The 19,374-nt window shown below is 32.6% G+C and overlaps 3 protein-coding genes across 3 annotated transcripts; all 3 read left to right on the forward strand.

Annotated features, from left to right (window-relative positions):
• Positions 1-4,619: 4,619 nt before the first annotated feature.
• On the forward strand, positions 4,620-10,290 carry LOC130642066 (ubiquitin-like modifier-activating enzyme 5). The gene is made up of 13 exons (XM_057449135.1): positions 4,620-4,805; positions 4,905-4,950; positions 5,046-5,135; positions 5,262-5,308; positions 5,770-5,832; positions 6,220-6,306; positions 6,570-6,651; positions 6,765-6,869; positions 7,102-7,229; positions 7,835-7,970; positions 8,856-8,931; positions 9,779-9,873; positions 10,102-10,290. The coding sequence occupies exons 1-13, from the start codon at positions 4,660-4,662 to the stop codon at positions 10,207-10,209; spliced, it is 1,209 nt and encodes a 402-aa protein (XP_057305118.1). The 5' UTR covers positions 4,620-4,659; the 3' UTR covers positions 10,210-10,290.
• A 139-nt stretch (positions 10,291-10,429) lies between these two features.
• LOC130642067 (uncharacterized) lies at positions 10,430-14,145 on the forward strand. The gene is made up of 3 exons (XM_057449137.1): positions 10,430-11,416; positions 12,959-13,113; positions 13,429-14,145. Exons 1-3 carry the CDS (start codon positions 11,068-11,070, stop codon positions 13,966-13,968), a joined length of 1,044 nt encoding a protein of 347 aa, XP_057305120.1. The 5' UTR covers positions 10,430-11,067; the 3' UTR covers positions 13,969-14,145.
• Positions 14,146-16,734: 2,589 nt separating this feature from the next.
• Positions 16,735-19,374, forward strand: LOC130642386 (uncharacterized). Its single transcript, XM_057449472.1, has 3 exons — positions 16,735-17,089; positions 17,838-17,992; positions 18,599-19,374. Exons 1-3 carry the CDS (start codon positions 16,735-16,737, stop codon positions 19,139-19,141), a joined length of 1,053 nt encoding a protein of 350 aa, XP_057305455.1. The 3' UTR covers positions 19,142-19,374.

The raw sequence follows: 19,374 nt of genomic DNA on the forward strand, positions 1-19,374 counted from the left end.
TGTGAATAGCTATTTCCAAAGACAATACTTTCTTTGAAACTCGTAACAAGGTGTTGTTTAAATGTCCAGTACTGCTATTTTTGGACTATTTTAAACCATTATTTTCATAACCATAACCTTACAATATCGCAAAAATATAATAAAAAAACACTGAGAAACGTCTCAAAAGAGGCAAAAAAGTTGAAAAGGTTAAAACTGTTAGACAAAATATTTATCAGGCACGCTGTTGTAATGTATTTCTATCTCCAACTCTATCAAGCTTATGATCATTTTTTTCTGAGCAGTACCTTCGTATGAAGTCAGTCTCTTCCATATTTAACAATTTTTTATCATTGTTTCAAACTACTCAAGTGGAGCACAAATCGTGACAACAAAGGCGGTAAATTTTAGTACGGTTTGTGAATGTTTCCATGCATAAGAATTTTTTAAATTTTTTTACAAAAATTTTAAAAACCCTAACCTTTGGAGCAATTTAACAAACAAAGTTATTTCTCATCTCTTTCATTCAGGGTAAATAACATGGTCTTGCCACTTGGGAACACACCAAATGGTTCCAGCCCCAACAACCCCTTACGAACATGTCTTGCCGTCACAATATTAAAAATAAACAACAGGAACTCGAAATGATATTGAAGAAGGTTAACATGCTGCCTATGAAAAAGGTGTTTCACAACTTATTTTTTCAAAAAAAGAGATTTTTCGACTTGTCATGGTAAAAATACCGCGTTTATTTATTGACCAAACAATGGTAATTTGTCTCATTGATTTGCTAGTTAAAAAACTCTCAACAGAATACGACTGTTGTTAAATACGGCAATAAAACTCTCAACAGAATACGACTGTTGTTAAATACGGCAATAATCGATGTTAAAAAAGGGTAAATTAAAAAAATGTTTAAAAATCGAGCAAAAGCTTTTCAATATAAATCAAAATCAGTGCTAAAAGTGATATGGCTGATCTTTCTGCACAACAAACAAGAAATTCTACTGACCCGCGAGCTCTTCTGGGAAGTTTGATCAATTTCTTTTAATGGCTTAGAAATGAAATGAGTACGTGTTGATAATGAGGATACAGAATATAATCGGTGGGTTAAAACTACAGAAAGATAGGTGTGTTTAGTAAAATGGTTTCAGTTCCACTTCTTGACAAGAATTCCGAGAATTGTCAAAATTCCGTAAAATAGCCATCGAACGATATGCAATGTGTCTTCTGTCTCGATTAACCAAACTATCTTTATTACGGTTATTACATAAACCGGTATAGAAACAAGGCAAATCGAAAGGAAGAAAAACGCAAAACACAAACTAGTTAAGGAAAGGAGTAAAGTTAAATTTCCCAATAATTTTATCAATAGAATAAGATCTTACTTGTTTGCGGATTTTACATTTTGACACTAATTTTTTTAGGTGAGAGAAAAACATTGGGAAAATAAGGCTTTTCCCAACGAGGTTTAGCTAGTTTTAGCTAGCTATAGCTACACGTTTTTTTAATAAGAAACATGTTTATAAGAAACCTACATGTAGAATCTTCAAAAATTAAGAAACTTTTACTACTACATTCTATGTCTATTTCTGAAATAAGAAACCTTTTTTCTAATTAATTCTTACAATTAATTAAAGATGTTACAATCGTATTGTGTTGTTGAGAAACAAAAAATGCTAGCTAGCTAGCTAGCTAGCTATATTTTTTATTTTTAAACGAAGTAGTCCGAAAATTAAAGGAACTTTTAGAACTAGCTATTTATTTGATATAAAAACTAACTAGGAAAATTAAGAAACTTCTTAAGAAATCTTTGGAACTAAATCCATGGAATTTTAGCCTACAAATAAAAAACTTTTAGAACTAGCTAGGCCTTTCGCCAGATTTCTTATAAAAGAAATGTGTAGTGGCCACTTGCAAATCAATTTTGAACGGAAAGCGTCATGGTGACGTTTAATCTCGACCCACCCACCCCTAAAGAAGGTCAAGCTAAAATTTTGATTTAAGCTTTTTACATAAATTTTATAAACCATTTGTGTGGGATTTCCCTTGGCGGTGACTCAATATGGGTGAGTGAATATGGCCTAGCCAAATATGCACATCTATCCATCCATCCATCTATCTTTGATTGGACAGAAAAAAAAAGTATTTAAAAAAATTGTTTCAGTTAATTTTTAAAAATATTCAAAGGAATGATACATTAAAAAGTAACAGAAATGCAAAACTTTCACTTCATTTGATTAATTTTGCTATTACAAATCCACCTAAATTTTGACAGATACTACAATTGCCGAATCCTGTGTTCAGCGTTTGTATGGGATTTGGTCTCTTTCTTGTTTCTTATAAGCAGGTGACACAAATCGAGAAAAGTCAGGGAATTGAGGTTGCTTGTAGAACAATAGTTACCACAATTTTATTCTCGTTGAGAAAGAAATGGCGTAGTAGTGTTGCAGGAAAGGGGTTGGTAGTAACTCAATTTTTTGGAAGTGCAGTAGTATCAATGGAAGGTTAAAAGCTGACATCCAGTTTGTATGCAAGCGTTGCAAAGGTGAGATTATAGAGAATGAAGTATTTCCAGCTTCAATGATGTACAACAGTGGCTCGTTAGAGATAGTTGAGAACTTCTGTTACTTAGGTGATATGTTGGGCAGTGAAGGGTGTGTTGGAAGAAGTGTTACTTGCAGGATGGGTTCTGCTAGGAAAAAGTTCAGAGAGTTACTTCCTTTGTTGACTAGCAGAGTCTTGTCAATTGAGTTAAAAGGTAGGTTGTATGAAGCCTGTGTAAGAAGTGTTATGTTGTACGGTAGTGAGACATAGGCAGTGAAGCAGGAAGATCTTGACCGTTTAGAAAGGAATGATATGAGAATGATTAGGTGGATGTGTAACGCCAGTCTGAGAGTTTCTGATATTTAAGAAAAATGTTTTTAAAAAGCTCTTTTGTCAGCATATGTTCAATTTATATTTGAATTTCATATTTATCATCAGCAAAAAGAGTATGAAAAGATATCTAATATAAAGAAAGTACAAATAAACTTCCACTAGGTGTGCAACATAAAAGAATTAAAATTAGTTCTTTTTTGCCTATTTAAGGCCTTTACATTTAGGTTTATACACACTTCTAAGGATTCTTACCTAACATGAAAAAACAAGTTTCTTTCATATAAAAGAGCTAGGTGTTTTTTAAATCTGTTTATCTTTTGGTAAAATCTTTATTAGTTTATGTGATATAGGCCATGAAACTTAATTATGTGGAATTATGACATCATAAGTTGATGCTAAAATGCAACTGCTGGTATGAATGATAATCAGGATAACTAAATATTCATATTTATACAAATATGTTCAAAATATTAAACTGGATAATAAAAACATAATTTACATCACCCCATACCTTGATAAACCTTTAAAACAACACTCCATTTATATACAGTCATGCATTAATTAGAATAATTATCACAATTTTTTTTAAATCAAAAATCTTAAAGGGAACTCAAGGTATAAAATGATGTTGGACTTATGTTGCAGAGCTAAAAAAGTTGGTTACCAAGTCTTTTTAAATTTTTTAAAAATCTCTTTTCGTTCAAGATACTTACATTTAAAGAATTTCAGATTTAATTATGCTGCATATATTATGATGCCATATTTAAATAATAGCAAATTTTGACATTTTCTGTCATCAGTAATTTTATACCTGAAAAGAAGGTGCATTTAAATTTTATCAATGCATAGATATTATAAATTTTTTTGTCAAAATGACACTCGTTTACTTCTCCCAGGCCTCTCATTTTTTTTGTAATGACACAATAGCTTGGAATCTGCAATTTGGTTTGCAATACAATTTTCTGAGTAACCTTGTACAAGCCTACATGTTTACTCACAAAATATGTAAGCTTTTATAAAGCCTAAGAAGTCTGGTTTTAAAAAATGGTAATACTTTTAATCGGGCACTGAGGTATAAAGCAATTTAATCACCAGAAACTGAAAATAAGCCATTTCCACGTTTTGCAGGTCCATGCAACGTAATATTTAGTGCTTCAGCACTTGGTGGCATATTTTTAAATTGCCAAAGCAAGAACTTGCCTTACACTGTGATATTGTTCCATAATCTGTGTCTGCAATAGAGAAACCAGTTTTAGCGATAATGTAAATTGGGACAACATCTGTTATTAAGAGGTATCAGACAGAAACTGTTAGTTACATAGAGGTTTTTGTTATGAGATTTGAAACATCAGCTTCTCTGTTCCTGAGAAAAGGATCCTTTGTAGAGAGTTGTATCTGGAGGTTTCACTGTTGGTGGGAAAACAGAAATCTTTGTTACTTAAGTTTTAAAGTTGGTATCAATTACTATATGGTATTGATTCTTCGGGACTTATTTTCGGTGATGATGGTTTTTATACTTTTTTATCTGACTTTGTTATCTTTGTTATCTATAAATGTATTTAAAATAGGTGAAGTTTTTTGTAACTTTTAGATTTCTGTCATTGGGATTGTCCATAACAGTAAGGTTGATAAAACATTTAATTTCACTATATATACTTTAAAGGGAAAGTTTGATTTTAGTCTAGTTTTTATTTTCTCTATAAATGCAGTAACCAGTGATGAAATCTTCTTTACAATTTCCTACTCACTGTGTAGTAACAATTTCTACTTTTCTTTCTGTTAGTATATATAAAAAATAAAATGTCAGCATCAATAGAGATGGAAAAACTAAAGGCTAAAATAATTGAGCTTGAAAACTTGCTAGAACGACAAAATAATGAAAGCATGAAAACAAGAACTAAAATAAAAGAAATGAGTTCAGAAGTGGTTGATAGCAACCCTTATAGGTATGCATGTTTGTTTGTTTTGTAACAAAAATGTATTTTTAATTATGTGCATCATATTTTCCCAAAGACCAAGCATTCATATATATTTATATTTCTTAGTCGTCTTATGGCTCTGAAGAGGATGGGCATTGTTGACAATTATGAGGTATTGTTGACAATTATGTTTAGAAAAATGTAAATGATGTGACAATTAAAACTTTATTTTATTTGCATTCGTTTATTAATTTTTGCTATTAACAGAAAATCAGAGATTACAGCATAGCTATTGTTGGTATTGGGGGCGTTGGAAGTGTCACAGCAGAAATGTTGACCCGGTGTGGGATTGGAAAGGTTGGTAATTCAACATCATTCTTGGTTTAACATCCATTTTGATTTTGATTTTAACGTTGTTGGTGAAAAGCAGTATACTCAGTGATACTTAAAATATGATTTAACTTGTATGCTTGTATGTTTTAGTTGATATTATTTGATTATGACAAGGTAGAGCTGGCTAACATGAATAGGTACGTACGTGATACAATAGGGTATCAGGCTTTTTTTGTCTGCTGGAAGGACAACTCTAAATTGAAAATACTAATTGACTTCCTAAATCAAGTATCTATTTCTTTAATGAATTTTTCCCTGTTATTTCTAATTTTTCATGTTACTTTAAAGCCTACCTGACAAATTCAGCCAGAGATTCTTTTTTGCCTTATGTAATTTTTATTTTTTATTTGTCAAGCAAGCAACAATGAAATTATTCGAATTTAATGATTTATCGATCTTTGATTGAATTTACAGTGAATTAGTGTTAGGAGATTTGTTTCAGACATCTGGGACCATAGAATTTAAAAACTTTTGCTCTGCGAGACAGGAAATTCTCAGTTTTAGTTAACTACCTGTGACAGTTTCTTCATTAACCCTTTCTCATGTGATGTTTTTTGGTACATGTTAAATATCTGGTTGTATTAATTTCTATTCATAGATTATTTTTTCGACCTGATCAATCTGGAATGAGTAAAGTTGATGCTGCTGTGAATACGTTAAAGTAAGATATTTCGTGGTTCAGTTTTTGCTATTCTTCTTAATAATATGTGATTTATTTAACGTACAATGATGGGACTATAGTAGAGAGTTGATTTACGGATTTAAGCAAATTTTAAATTTAATAGACAATTAGAACTATTTTCATTTTTCCACAATTGGCAGGTATTAAATTTCCAATTTGTCCTTAAAGAAGGTATTTGTCCCAGAAATATCTGAAAATACAAAAAAAAGTATCAGAAATTTGAGTGAAATGTCAAAAATATCAGAAGAATTAACATTGTGTAGACACCCTTTTTGTATATTATAGTACTAACTTTTTTGTGCTAAACATTTCTATAGATTGTTTGTGATCTTCTTTTTCTAACAGAAGCAAACCTTTAATTTATAGAGATATAAATCCCGATGTTGAATTTGAAGCTTACAATTATGACATAACAAAAGTTGATAATTTCACACATTTTATGGAAAGAATAAGGTATGATGACATTTTCTTGGCATTTAAATTGCCATCAACTTCTATTTTACACTAAATGTTAATTAAAACTTTCCACTTGTGGTAGTCGTAATAAAAAATACATTTTTGCATGATGTTCTTACGCATATGTGTTTCATTCTTAATATTTTAACTAGAAACTTTTGGTAGTATACTTCTAAATGATTTGTATTGCAATACATATTTTGTGAACAATTTGTTGGATAGCAAAAGAAATGTTAAACTTGTGCAACTTTATTTTTTAGCAAAGGAAGTCTAACCAACTGTGCTGTTGAATTAGTTCTTAGTTGTGTTGATAACTTCGAAGCAAGAATGGCAATAAATACTGTAAGATACTTTTATGATTTTCGAGTATGTAATATATTTTTTGTATAAAATAATCCATGAAATTCGTAAAAATCTTTTTACCTGTTTAAAATGCGAGTTTTTCTTTATTTCAGGCTTGTAATGAGCTTGGTCAGCCGTGGTTTGAATCTGGTGTCAGCGAAAATGCAGTATCTGGTCATATTCAAGTTATTCTACCTGGCGAGACAGCATGCTTTGCAGTAAGTCGTTAAATTCTTTTTTGTGTAAAAAAAATATTTTAATGATATGTCAAAAGATGACAGCTGCAAGTACCGAAAAGGGGATTACTGTAGATGTTTTTGGCAGGTAAATTGAATTTCCCACGGACATACAACTAGTCTTATGTAATACCAACACGGAGCCTAGACAGGCTTGGTATTGATGTGCAATACAAGAAGTGTGAGTAAAAGTAAATGCATTTCACTTTTGTAGTGTGCACCTCCACTTGTTGTAGCGTCTAACATCGACGAAAAGACATTAAAAAGAGAGGGTGTGTGTGCAGCATCTTTACCGACTACAATGGGAATTGTGTCAGGATTCTTAGTACAAAATACGTTGAAGTAAGTATTATCGAATCATTCCCTTGAGTAAAAGGTGAAGCATCAATACCTACCACTGTTGGAATATCAAACATTTTTTAAGCATTTGAAAAATGTAAAAAATAGATTTTACATTTTGCCATTTCCTTTAATTACAGAATTTTCAACAGAAAAAAATTTAAAAACAATTGCTAGCCTTAAATTTGTGAACGTGTAAAGGCTTTTACTTTCATGTGTGTATTTTACAGACCAGAGTAATAAAAAAAATTAAAATTGAAAGGTCTTAAGTCAACCTATTTAAAAACTACTTACTAAATTGAGAATGATAAAAAGGGTTTTACATGTCCAATGTACTTGATCCATTATCAAAGTATGGCTGGCTAAATGACGAAAAAAGGGCTAAATTTTATATTTTTATGTATCATTACTGTTATAAATTTGTTAAAAAAATAAAGGCAGTTAAATCCGTGTTAAAGCATGGTCGCTTGTCCTCCATATGTGCTACTTCGGCAAAATTTCAACGTTGTTATTTTTTTCCCTGTTAATAGTTGAGTTTTAACATTCGACATAAATAAATGCATGGAAAAATAAGGTTTTATATAATCATTTAATTTTTCTGTTTTTAGATATTTATTAAAATTTGGAACTGTGACGTATTACTTGGGATACAATGCCATGCAAGATTTCTTTCCAACAATGACAATGAAACCAAATCCACAATGCGATGATCGTTTTTGCGTGAAACAACAAAAAATATACCAGGTTAGTTTTTTATAACGATTACATAATATTTTTACTGTACGTAGATTTTATTGTGGCAGAATTGTACCCAACTAACCTTAAAATCTCACACAAAGACAAAGCTTGAATTCTTGCTGTGTGTATCCCAAGTTTTAATTTTAATACCTTTAAGTAATCATTTTTCGCGAGAACTAATTTTCGCGAAGTTGACAAGTCCTGGTATTTCGCGAGAATTAAATTTCTCGACTGTTGGGAAGACAGTATTGATGATATTCTGTTTTTCAATTTATAGTTTTTCAGCAGCGTTTATGGAGGAGACATAAAATAGAGACTGCTGAAGTTAAAATTTACATTAAAGTTAAGTCAGCCCGTTGAAAATTCCACCGTGGATCGCCTGTCGTAGTTTTTCAAGCAACGAAATTTATGCGATTATAATGACGTTTTTGATTACAATCCCCCTGGTTTTTAAATTTGCTCACTGACAGACAAAGTATTCTAATACAGACTAATCAGTCACCCGTAAAAATATCTGCAGGGTCGCCTGTCTTTTATAAATCGCATTTCGTGTTCCCACAAAACAACGTTTTTCTTGCGATCAAAAAGACAGAATACGGCTGAGAGATGTGGTTCCAGGTAAATCAGAAAAATTAACAGTCGCGAAATTCGCGAAAATTAATTCCCGCGAAAATTAATTTCCTTATGGTAATTAAGCTAATGGATAAGGTAATATGTATTCTTAACAAATAACAAGACTTTGCTCAATTTTTTGACTTTTCGCATAACTGAAAACAAGGAAAGGATTCAAATAATTAAGTGAATTTACCCAACAATCTCATCAGCCTGCTAGTTTGTTATGCGAAGTTTGAGTTAGAATTGCCATTGAAATTTGTAGCATTTTGTTCCAAGGATAAGCTGGCTTCTGCGCCTAAAGAAATTGAAGAGACGAAAGAAGAAGAAGTTGTTCACGAAAATAACGAGTGGGGTATGTTCGTATGTAGAAGTTGTTTTATTCACATTGAAAATTTTTGTCATGTCAAATGTGCAAATTATTACCAGAATAAAAATAAGGTTTCAGTTGATGTGTAACAATATTTAATATCATGTTCGTCAAGCTTTTTATGTTCATTGCGTCAATTTTAGCCGGGGACAAAAACGATTTAAATTTTAACCTAAAATTATATTGAGGTAATAAAAAATTGACAATTTGATAATTTGATTACATATAGCGGACTTTTTTGTTCACTGCGCCATTTTTGTTGAAAATTGAACTTTACAAGGTGTTTTCGTCAAAATTGACATACGCCATTTTAACAATGTCGTTTGAATAAGATTTCAATCTAAAACAAAAGGAGAGGAAATCCCTTCGTTTATTCCATTGATGTTATAGCATAAAATAAAAAATAGATTTTATACAGCAATAAAAAATGCGATAATCCCGAATGTAATCCAGTTTCATGAAATCTAATCTACTGAAAATGTTTAGGCAATCTAGTCGAACCTATGCAAAAATAGAATTAACGTGGGGGCGCAAGAATTACTGCTATGTCAGATCTCGCAGTAGCTACGCCATAGACCTGCCCAATTGTATTAATAAATGGATTACAGCGATAAAAAGTTCTTCGAATGTCGGCTTTTTCTGTGGTGGGTATTGTCCATACGCAAAATACTCGCAAAATACACGCAAAATACTCGCAAAACCTATCCTAAAAGCTACGGAAAAAATTAAACGCCAGAAAACTCACTGGCAATGAGGATCGCCAAAACCTTCATGTAACTGTGCTGATTTGAGTGCTGTTGATTATGTCAGTAATGCTTAATATTCTTTCCAGGCATTTCATTGGTGGAAGAGTCTGCAGATTTAAGAGAAGATACGAAACTGCAAGATTTAACTCAAGGTTTACAATATGCATACACCAAGCCTGCTGTAAGTCAGATCACTTCGCAATATGCATACACCAAGCTTACTGCAAGTCATGTCACTTTACAATATGTTTACACCAAGCTACCTGCAAGTCAAATCACTTTACAATGTGCTTACATGAACTCTGTTGTGAAATCACCTAACATTACCCTGATACAAGGACTGTTGTAAGTCAAACAACATCTATCATCTTTCATTAGTTATCTATTTTTATTTTTCAACAATTTTTAGGAAACGGCTGATGCGCCCTCCGCCACAGATGCAAAAACAGCTTCAGAGGAGCATAACACAGGCGAACAGAGTTTAGAAGAATTAATGAACGCGTTGAAGAGCGTATGAAAATAAATGTATTTAATAGCTTATTTTAATTTGTAGGGTGATAAAAATGTATCTATGATAAAATAAAAGCGTCCATCTTGATTTCACTTTAAAGTACACCCTTTCTGATGAAAAGTCAACATTTAAAACAAACCCCTAAAAATTCTAATTCATACGCAATCATGAAACAATCTGGTTGGGATAAATTTATTGTCAAAACATAACTAAACCATAAAATCCAAGCTAAAGGCAATTGTAATAGCTAAAATAAGCTTAAGGCTTTGTTTTTAATGAGTTTATCGTGTTTGTAGTTGCTATGGACGAAGCGATGCAGTTTCATCGCCTTTTTGTGTAGGAAAGATCTTTAGTTGGATGCAAAAGACTCGCGACCGGAAATAAGTTTTCTTAAAATTGATTTGGGAATTATCACCTTGTTACCTGGAGCGTTTATATTCCCCTGTTCTTATCGCTATTATTTTTTAGTGGTGTTGGAAAACTTGAGATAAGGAATTTACATACAACTCCAGCAACTATAAAAATTATTATATTCTTCTGATATAGTTTTTATATCCCTCAGGGTGCCTTTCTTTAACAAAACTGCAAGCTGTTTATGTCTTGAATTTTTAATAAGTACAAACAAAACATTCACGTCAGTATAACTCAAGAAAAAGATCCAAGAGAGATAACAGTAAAATAAACCTTAAAATAAGTAGTAGAACTCCGTCAGTAAGTTTGATAAAAACAAATCCTATTTTTGTTTCAGCATGTTTAAAAATGTAGAACAGTTAGGCCAGGAACGGAATACTTTTGCATAAAGTCACCTAGCACAGTATGTCTGCGTGAGTCTTGTAAAATAATTGAAAAAGAGAACAAGTCACCATGACAGATTTGGTAGATTTATTATTTCGTTATTTTATGTTCTTGTTTATATTAAACACAAACGTGTCAGCTGAAAAATTGCGCACAAAGCTATTTGAGGTGTCGTTTTTTAATGAAAATATAAAAGATTTGGCAGTCGTTAAGACGGTGGAGGATGTAACAGAGATTCAATGTTTACATCGTTGCAACCTTCACGCAGATTGTGATTCTGTAGGATTTGAGTTGTATGATCAAGAAAGAGTTGGAAAATGCTTGCTATTCGGTAAAAAAGATCAGGATCAGTCAAATCAAAGTTTTGTCTTGCCAGAGATGGAAGGCCTGAAAATTATACATAAATCGAATGTAAAACGTAAGTTACAAAAAAAATTTGTATTTCTTGTAAAGAATTAAGGGGATTTAAGTTTCTTGATGCTTACCTCCCACTCTCATATTCAAAAATTGTTCATAACATTTAGCATTGAACAAAAAAGTATTCGCTTCGTAAATACATATTGCAAAACCCAGAAATTTAACCTTAAAGATTCTGTCTTCCCCAGTTCGGTCAAGCAGTGACGCGCCATATGGAATAGTTTTTTGTTCAAACTTAATTTGGATCAAATTCGGTTTTGACGTCATTACGCTGCTCAGGGGTGCGCTAGCTATATAAGAGGGCCGAGCGATAGGGGTTTTACAGTAGCTTTACCCCGTTTGTACTTCTAGCGACTTAATTTCGGATGGAGCAAATAATCCAACGTCAAAATTTTAATTTTTTCGACTTTGTTGATATATTTAAAAATTTCTCCTATTAAAATTTCAATCATCTTGCCTTTGAACCACGTAGTGATGTCAAAACAAATGCAAATCAGACAAAAAGGAACAGTTTTCCTTATACTAATGTCGTGTGAACATTTTGAGATTGAGTCTGTCTGTACCCAAGAAGGATGTCGTACCACGCATGCACAAAATAACAAATTCGATACATTTTTATCCACTTTATTTTAACAGACGAATTCCAATGGAAATTTAAGGAAGGACTAACAATTAGACGTATAACAATAACCAGATTTAAACAGCATTGAAAGTATGTTAATTTTCTAAATTTAATTCAGCAGTTTTTTTAAGTGACCATTCTAACACAAAACATTAGAATTTGTTTCAGAGAATCTAAGAGCCTGATTTATGAGCCGAGCTTACTCGGTGTTGGCTCGAGCACAGCATAATAAAATTAAACAGCTCGGTATAATGAGAGATCACTTGACATAACAAACTATTGGCGACCAAAATACTTAATGATAATTTTGATTTAATTTCGCTTGTTTGTTTACATCTTGCATCCGCCATTTTAAAAAAATTACGCGCATTGTTTTTTCCAACCCGGCAGCAGTGTACGTCTTGATCCGGGTTAACTTTTCCCATATAATATGTAATTTTTTCAAACGGTTTCAAACCGCCAACCAGGTCAACATTGAGCCAACTCGCCTCATATAATCAGGCTCTAAAAGTCTTAAATTCTGGACATTTTCTAGCGCAGCCTCAACCATGTTTGTACCTTCTTAGACACTATTGATCCCTCCACTCTCAAAACCAATTCTTCAGGATTTACACTGCTTTTCTTTCTTGATTACGATTTGCTAGCTGAACGTACTCATGCAAGCAAACAAAAGTGAAATAACAGCTGATGTTTTGCTTTCTCGCACACAAAATATTTCAGTATCCCGCTGTTCTAAAAAACAATACATATATCGAGTATTCTTTACTCGTCTTCATCGATATTTTAGTAAGAGAATAATTATAAAAGACAAAATTATCCACTTTGATTGTTATTGTGCTTATTTTAATTACTCTTGGTTAGAAACTTGAGATTGTCCAAATTTTTTCCACTAATTAGTGTAAAAATTTTTCTGCAATTTAGATTACAATAGTTGCAAGGCAGCCTATATTAATTGGGAAAGAAAAAGTCGTGTATATTATCTTAAAGATCTCGGATGGCATTACTGTAATATGGATGATTTGGAGAAATGTGGATCAGGAGGATGGACATTAGCTCTTAATGCAGATGGTCAAAAGGTGGGAACCTACTATTCTGGATACAACTTTTTATGGCAAATTTGAATTTGGAAATAAATAACTTGTCGTATTTTTTTGTCGTGTATTATGTATTTCTCTTACCTGTTTTATGTCATATTGCAACAACATCAACAACAACAACAACAACAACAACAACAACAACAACAACAACATTAACAACAACAACAACAACAACAATCAGCAGTATACAATACCGGATTTTTTAACTCATTTCAGACTTAATAAATACTCCCACATAGTTGTTTCAATTTTTACACAGTTCTGCCTTGTCTTTATATTTCATCAAATGTTTAGGGTACATTTGAGTATTATTCAGACTACTGGATAAACTCGAAAACTTACAACGTCAACGAGGCAATAAATGATCCGCTTCGCAAAGAAGCAAAATACAAAGCATTTCTGAATCTTCCTTTCACCTATATCTGCTTGGGAATGCGTGTTGGATCTAATACCAAGTACATCAAACTTGAAAAACCGTACTCGTCGTTGTCACAACTTTTCACTGAAATCGGACAAGATGAAAAAGATACACACGTCGAAGAGAAATATTGGCGGGAATTCATTCCGGGCGGCACTCTCCAAACAGGATGTGTAAAGCAGGGCTTTAACATTGAAGCTAAAATTGTCAGTCTTCGGCTTGGTGCGATTGCAGGGAAGAATCATACTGATTGTGGGAAGAAAGCGACAGACACATGGATAGGAATTGGTGGAGAAGTAGGATGGTGTCTGGACTCGTTACCATTCTCAGCTGGCAACTCCTGCTGTTTGAAAACGACCTGTAAAGCAGGACCGAATGCACATATTGCAGGTGTTGCTTCTTTGTATCTACAGTAAAGCGATACTGCAAATGTGAGTTTAGGATAAACTGAACAGAAGAAAACCTTATACAAAAATATATTTTTTGACTTATGCTAACTTTGAACTTTCGTTCCGTCGCACTGAACTGAAGTGAAATTTTTTTGCAAGTTTGTGAAACATAAGTCTGACATTATAAAGGAACTTTTCAGTAAATTTTGTCGTGCTTAATGCAACGCACATTGGATATGACTTGATGCCGTCGTTGTTTAGCCGTGTAATTTAGCCGTGTAATTTAGCTGCGTAATTTAGCCGTGTAATTTAGCCGTGTAACTTAGCCGTATAATTTGAGTATTCTTATAACAAGATCACCAATTTTACTTCACGCATGCGTGGCTTGTTTGTGTTTGATTTTTTTAGCGCGATTTTTTTAGTTTTTTACTGACACTTGTGAACACAGTAAGAAAGGCTTCTCTTTAAATGTTGACATAAAAAGCATTATCATCATCTTCTTTCGTTCATGGCAGCCATGATTGTTTTCCTTTACTATTAACCTTGGTTGTTCATTCCTACATAATTAGATACACATTATGTAAAAGTGCACGTGTGGCCACAAATAATTATAAGTGCACGTGTGGCCACATATGAATGCTGTTCGACTGTATAAAGATTTTTGCTAAAATAGTGCCACATTTATCAATTTCTAATCTACATTTAAAAGATCTTTTTTTTCCAAATATGCTAATTTTTATATCGAAAATGCATCTAAATCTTCAGAAGCAATTAACCTTTTCTAAAAAACATAGTGTCTATAGTTATAAACTTCGTTTATAATTTCAGTACTGCGCATGTTTGGTCAAGTTATCAAGTGAGCTTTTAAGGATGAAACCTCCCCTCAAAAAAGTTCAGAATTTCAAAAGATTTTTTAGCATTACAAACAAAATTTATCCGAAAATACGATGGAACCGAGTATTTTTGCTCAAAATGGATTAAAACTCTGCATTGTGACTATTTCAACGACGAACCGCAAATTTAAATACATAGCAACGCTCGTAGCAACCATTTAACAGTTTTTAGTTGGTTTTAATTGGTTACCATAAGATTCTAAGCACGGAATTATCAAATTAAACCAAGCCACGAGTACTCACAAAACAGACACTACGACGTATCCTGAAAAGTAAGCAAGTCAATTTAGCGGGCTTGAGACTTCAAGAAACTTACGAACAGAGATGCTGCAGAAGTCAAATTGACAGTTTCGAAGTTGTACATTTGCGCGTAACAACTCGTTCGATCCAAAGTAAAATTAATGATCACATAAAAAAATTGCCTCTTTGTTCCTATATCGTATCGTACGTATCCTATAGTCAGTTAAAGTCAGTTAAAGGGAACTAAATTTTGTCTCACCGACTAACATTTTCACATTGAACAAAAATTGACTTAATGACTTTTGCTGACTAAATTTGCTACCGGATTATGGCTCCTTTTCCTTTTTAAACTTCATTAAGAACAAAAATTTCTCAAATTTAAGAGAATACAATTTTTGTATATTTTTAGCTTACATTTTGAATTCATTATAAAAACGAGGATTTTCAAATCTCCTTCGCATGCATGATTGTTTATTGCTTCTCGTCTCAAAAGAGAGTGAGTCATTAAGAGTGGCTTCTGCGGTCTTGGTAAGACCACTTTTTAGAAATATGCCTAAGCCTTGTTTCTTTTGTAGCATGTTCCCTGGGTAGTTCCATTGACATAAGTTTGTTTTCGTTTTCGAAAAAATTAGGCATAGTAAAAAAGCATGTTGAAAATAGTGGTGATATATAAATCTCGTTTTTTGACAATATTTTTTGGAGCAAAATTAGACTAAAAATTGAGCAGACTTCGTAAAGCATGTTTTAAATAAAATTTGCATCAAAATGTTAATTTTTGCCATCTTTGTGGCCAAAATTGGTCCAGAAATAAAAAGATTTCCGTTCGATAAAGCTTGGCACAGTGAACATGATAATAGCACCAACATATTGTTTTTGCCACCAGGTCCAGAATTGGTCCAAATATTAAAAGTACTTCATTCTGACAATATTAGTAGTAAACAAAAAAGTAGAAACAAAACAAAATGCTAATAATGACATCAAAATCTTGATTTTATGTCACTTAAGAAAATACCATTTTGTGTCATATTTGGTGATAGTTGTACACTCAAAACTAATATCAGGCCAGAAATTAAAGTTAAATTGTTTTAACATTTGAACTTCTGCTGCAGATACAACAATATACATTAACTCTCTCGCAATTTTATCTTTATAAGAGTCAGAAGAAAAACATTTAAATATTTACTTTCGCACTTTTGTTGTTGTATTTGTCTATATTCCGGTTGAGTTCGATCTGATGACAATTTGAACTAAATCTGTGTATCTAATATGCGAATGTTGGCTTCTCACAGTAAAAATTGCTTTCTGTTTTCGCTATTTTCTGCTTAATTAGTAAGATTTGTAAAATTTGAAAATTAGAATATGATACTTTTTCATCGGTAAATCTATATCAGTTGGTGCAAAGATGCATTATATATATATTCCCACCAATAAGTTTGATGAAAAGAATTTCTATTCAAGTTATCACCTTTACTTTTCATATGCTGTCGCTGCATTAATAATACATAATTATCATTTCCATGTGGTTCCCAAGTCTCTTGTATCGTTTGTCCAGAAAGGTAGGACGTGGGTCTTAGTACCAAACATGTGGACATGAAGCTAACTGGTACAGTATATATAGGTTACCTTGTTTCAGAAAATTGGTAAAAGGGATCAAGTCGCCATGGTAGATTTGTTCCATTTATTCTTCTGTTGTTTTGTCTTTTTTTGTAATTTAAACACAAACACATCAGCTGAAGAATTGCGTACAAAATCATTCGAAGTATCGTCTTCTAAAGAAAATCCAAAAGATTTGGTCGTCGTTAACACGGTGGAGGATGTTACAGAGATTCAATGTTTACATCGTTGCAACCTTCACGCAGATTGTGATTCTGTAGGATTTGAGTTGTATGATCAAGAAAGAATTGGGGAATGCTTGCTATTAAGCAAACAAGGCCAGGAAAAGTTGGGTCCAAATTTTATCTTTTCAGAGCATGAAGTTAATGACTTGAAACTTATACACCAGACGAACTATAAAAGTAAGTTTAAAAATTTTTCTTTTGAGCCTTTCAATGAGTACGTGGATTATTGCGTGTTATACATTTTTATTTTGCCTGCGTTAGCGCGAGAAAAATGCCCAACAAAATGGCAAATAGGCGCGAAAAATCCAGGTACTTGATCCTTTTGAAAATAGTACTTGATACTTTGGAAGGTAGTACTTAATACGTTGGAGGATAGTACTTAATACGTTGGAAGATAGTACTTAATACGTTGGAAGATAGTACTTGATACATTGGAAGATAGCACTTGGAAGAATATCGGTGCGTAACACATTAAGTTGTAAAATATTAGCCAAGTGGGAAGTGTGCTTCTTATTTTTGTACAGTTCTTTTCCTAGTTATTTCAGGCGGAGGAATTACTCACTTACCCAGTTTTTAGTAATTAAGAAAGAAGTTTTTCCATTTTCAATTTCTATTAATCCTGGTAAGCTTTAGTGGAGTCAGCGATAAAAATAACTATAGTAAATTCAAAATGGCAGTCTACTATTCTGTTCTGTGGCTGTACAAAATAGTGGAGCACGGAATGTGTGCTAGGGGACAGGAAACAACAAAACATTTTTTATGATGTCAGTTGAATATTGAGATTCTAAAAGAATACAAATTCTTTTAATTATTTCGTTTTGTTGCCAATTATTTCTTCTCTGTTTCAAGTTCCTAATCCCGATATTGCGACGTCATGCCACAATTTTTCTTTAAAGTGCTCAATAAAGTTTCTTCTGCAATTTAGATTACAATAGTTGCAAGGCAGCCTATATTAATGGGGAAAGAAAAAGTCGTGTATATTATCTTAAAGATCTCGGATGGCATTTCTGTAATATGGATGATCTGAAGAAATGTGGATCCGGAGGATGGACATTAGCTCTCAATGCGGATGGTCAAAAGGTTGTGTTTTAGCTAAATCGAAGTTTGATCCCAAAATCCAAGGAAAAGCTTAAAAGAACTTTCCATGCCTGTACATTATAGAGCAAAAGAATGATTATCTAAAATCTAATGTGATGTACATTTTAATAAGAACAAAAAAATAGCAGGATGTACATTTCATATTCCCAGGTTTTTTGCAACAATGATTCAAAATGGTGGTCACTTTCATATTTAGCATTTTGTTTTTAATGGCGACGCTCAATCTTGTCAAAAAAACAAAGCAATCTTGTTTTTAAAACGAATTTTTAACCCTAATTAAGGTTGTCCTTAAAATAGTTTTGAGACAGCACAGATAATTTCAAGCATAGAGTGCTTGGGTTGATAATGTTTATTTTGTTCTATGGTTCAAAGTTTAATTTTTTCAGCTTAAACACTTTTTTTTGTAAAAAATTAGCATTATTATTGTTATTATTGTTTCGTTATTATTCTAAACAATAAAGGTTGTTATTGTTTTTAACCTGAAATCCAGTCTAAAATTCTGATAAAGTATAGGTAACTCTTTTGTCGTATTATGTCAAGGTATAATAATGATCAATATTGTTTAACGAAACCACTTTTTCAATTTAGGCTACATTTGAGTATTATTCAGACTACTGGACAAACTCGAAAACTTACAACGTCAACGAGGCAATAAATGATCCGCTCCGCAAAGAAGCAAAGTACAAAGCATTTCTGAATCTTCCTTTCACCTATATCTGCTTGGGAATGCGTATCGGATCTAATACCAAGTACATCAAACTTGAAAAACCGTACTCGTCATTGTTTCAGCTATTCGCTAATATCGGAAAAGACGAAAAAAGAACAAATATTGAAGAGAAATATTGGCGAGAACTCGTTCCAGATGGTAGCCTCCAAAGTAAGTGTTTTGAGCAAGGTTTCAACATTGAAGCTACAGCAGTGAGTCTTCGGCTTGGTGCGATTGCAGGTAAAGATGATGGCGACTGCGCTAATGATGGTTGGACAGACTCATGGGTAGGAATAGGAGGAGAAGCAGGATGGTGTACCGATTTATCAGCATTCTCAGCAGGTAGCGGGTGTTGTATGGAGACATTATGTAAAACAGGACCAAATGCACACATTGCAGGCATTGCCTCTTTGTATATACAGTAAAGCAAAGAAAAAAAATGATTTTATGATACGATGTTTATGTAGAAAGCAAAGAACAATAAAATAGTAATCAAATCTTCTAATAACATTTCTCGATAAAGTTCTGTATTTACAATTGTACAAAAACAATTAGGAAATAAGAAATGACTTTTAATACAAACACCGCCTAAAAGGTTATACGTATAGTTACAGACGAACCATATACGACCTCGTTGTTTGTGAATTAACGACCTTAA

The sequence above is a fragment of the Hydractinia symbiolongicarpus genome, chromosome 4 (genome assembly GCF_029227915.1).
Source record: "Hydractinia symbiolongicarpus strain clone_291-10 chromosome 4, HSymV2.1, whole genome shotgun sequence".
Lineage (NCBI taxonomy): Eukaryota > Metazoa > Cnidaria > Hydrozoa > Anthoathecata > Hydractiniidae > Hydractinia > Hydractinia symbiolongicarpus.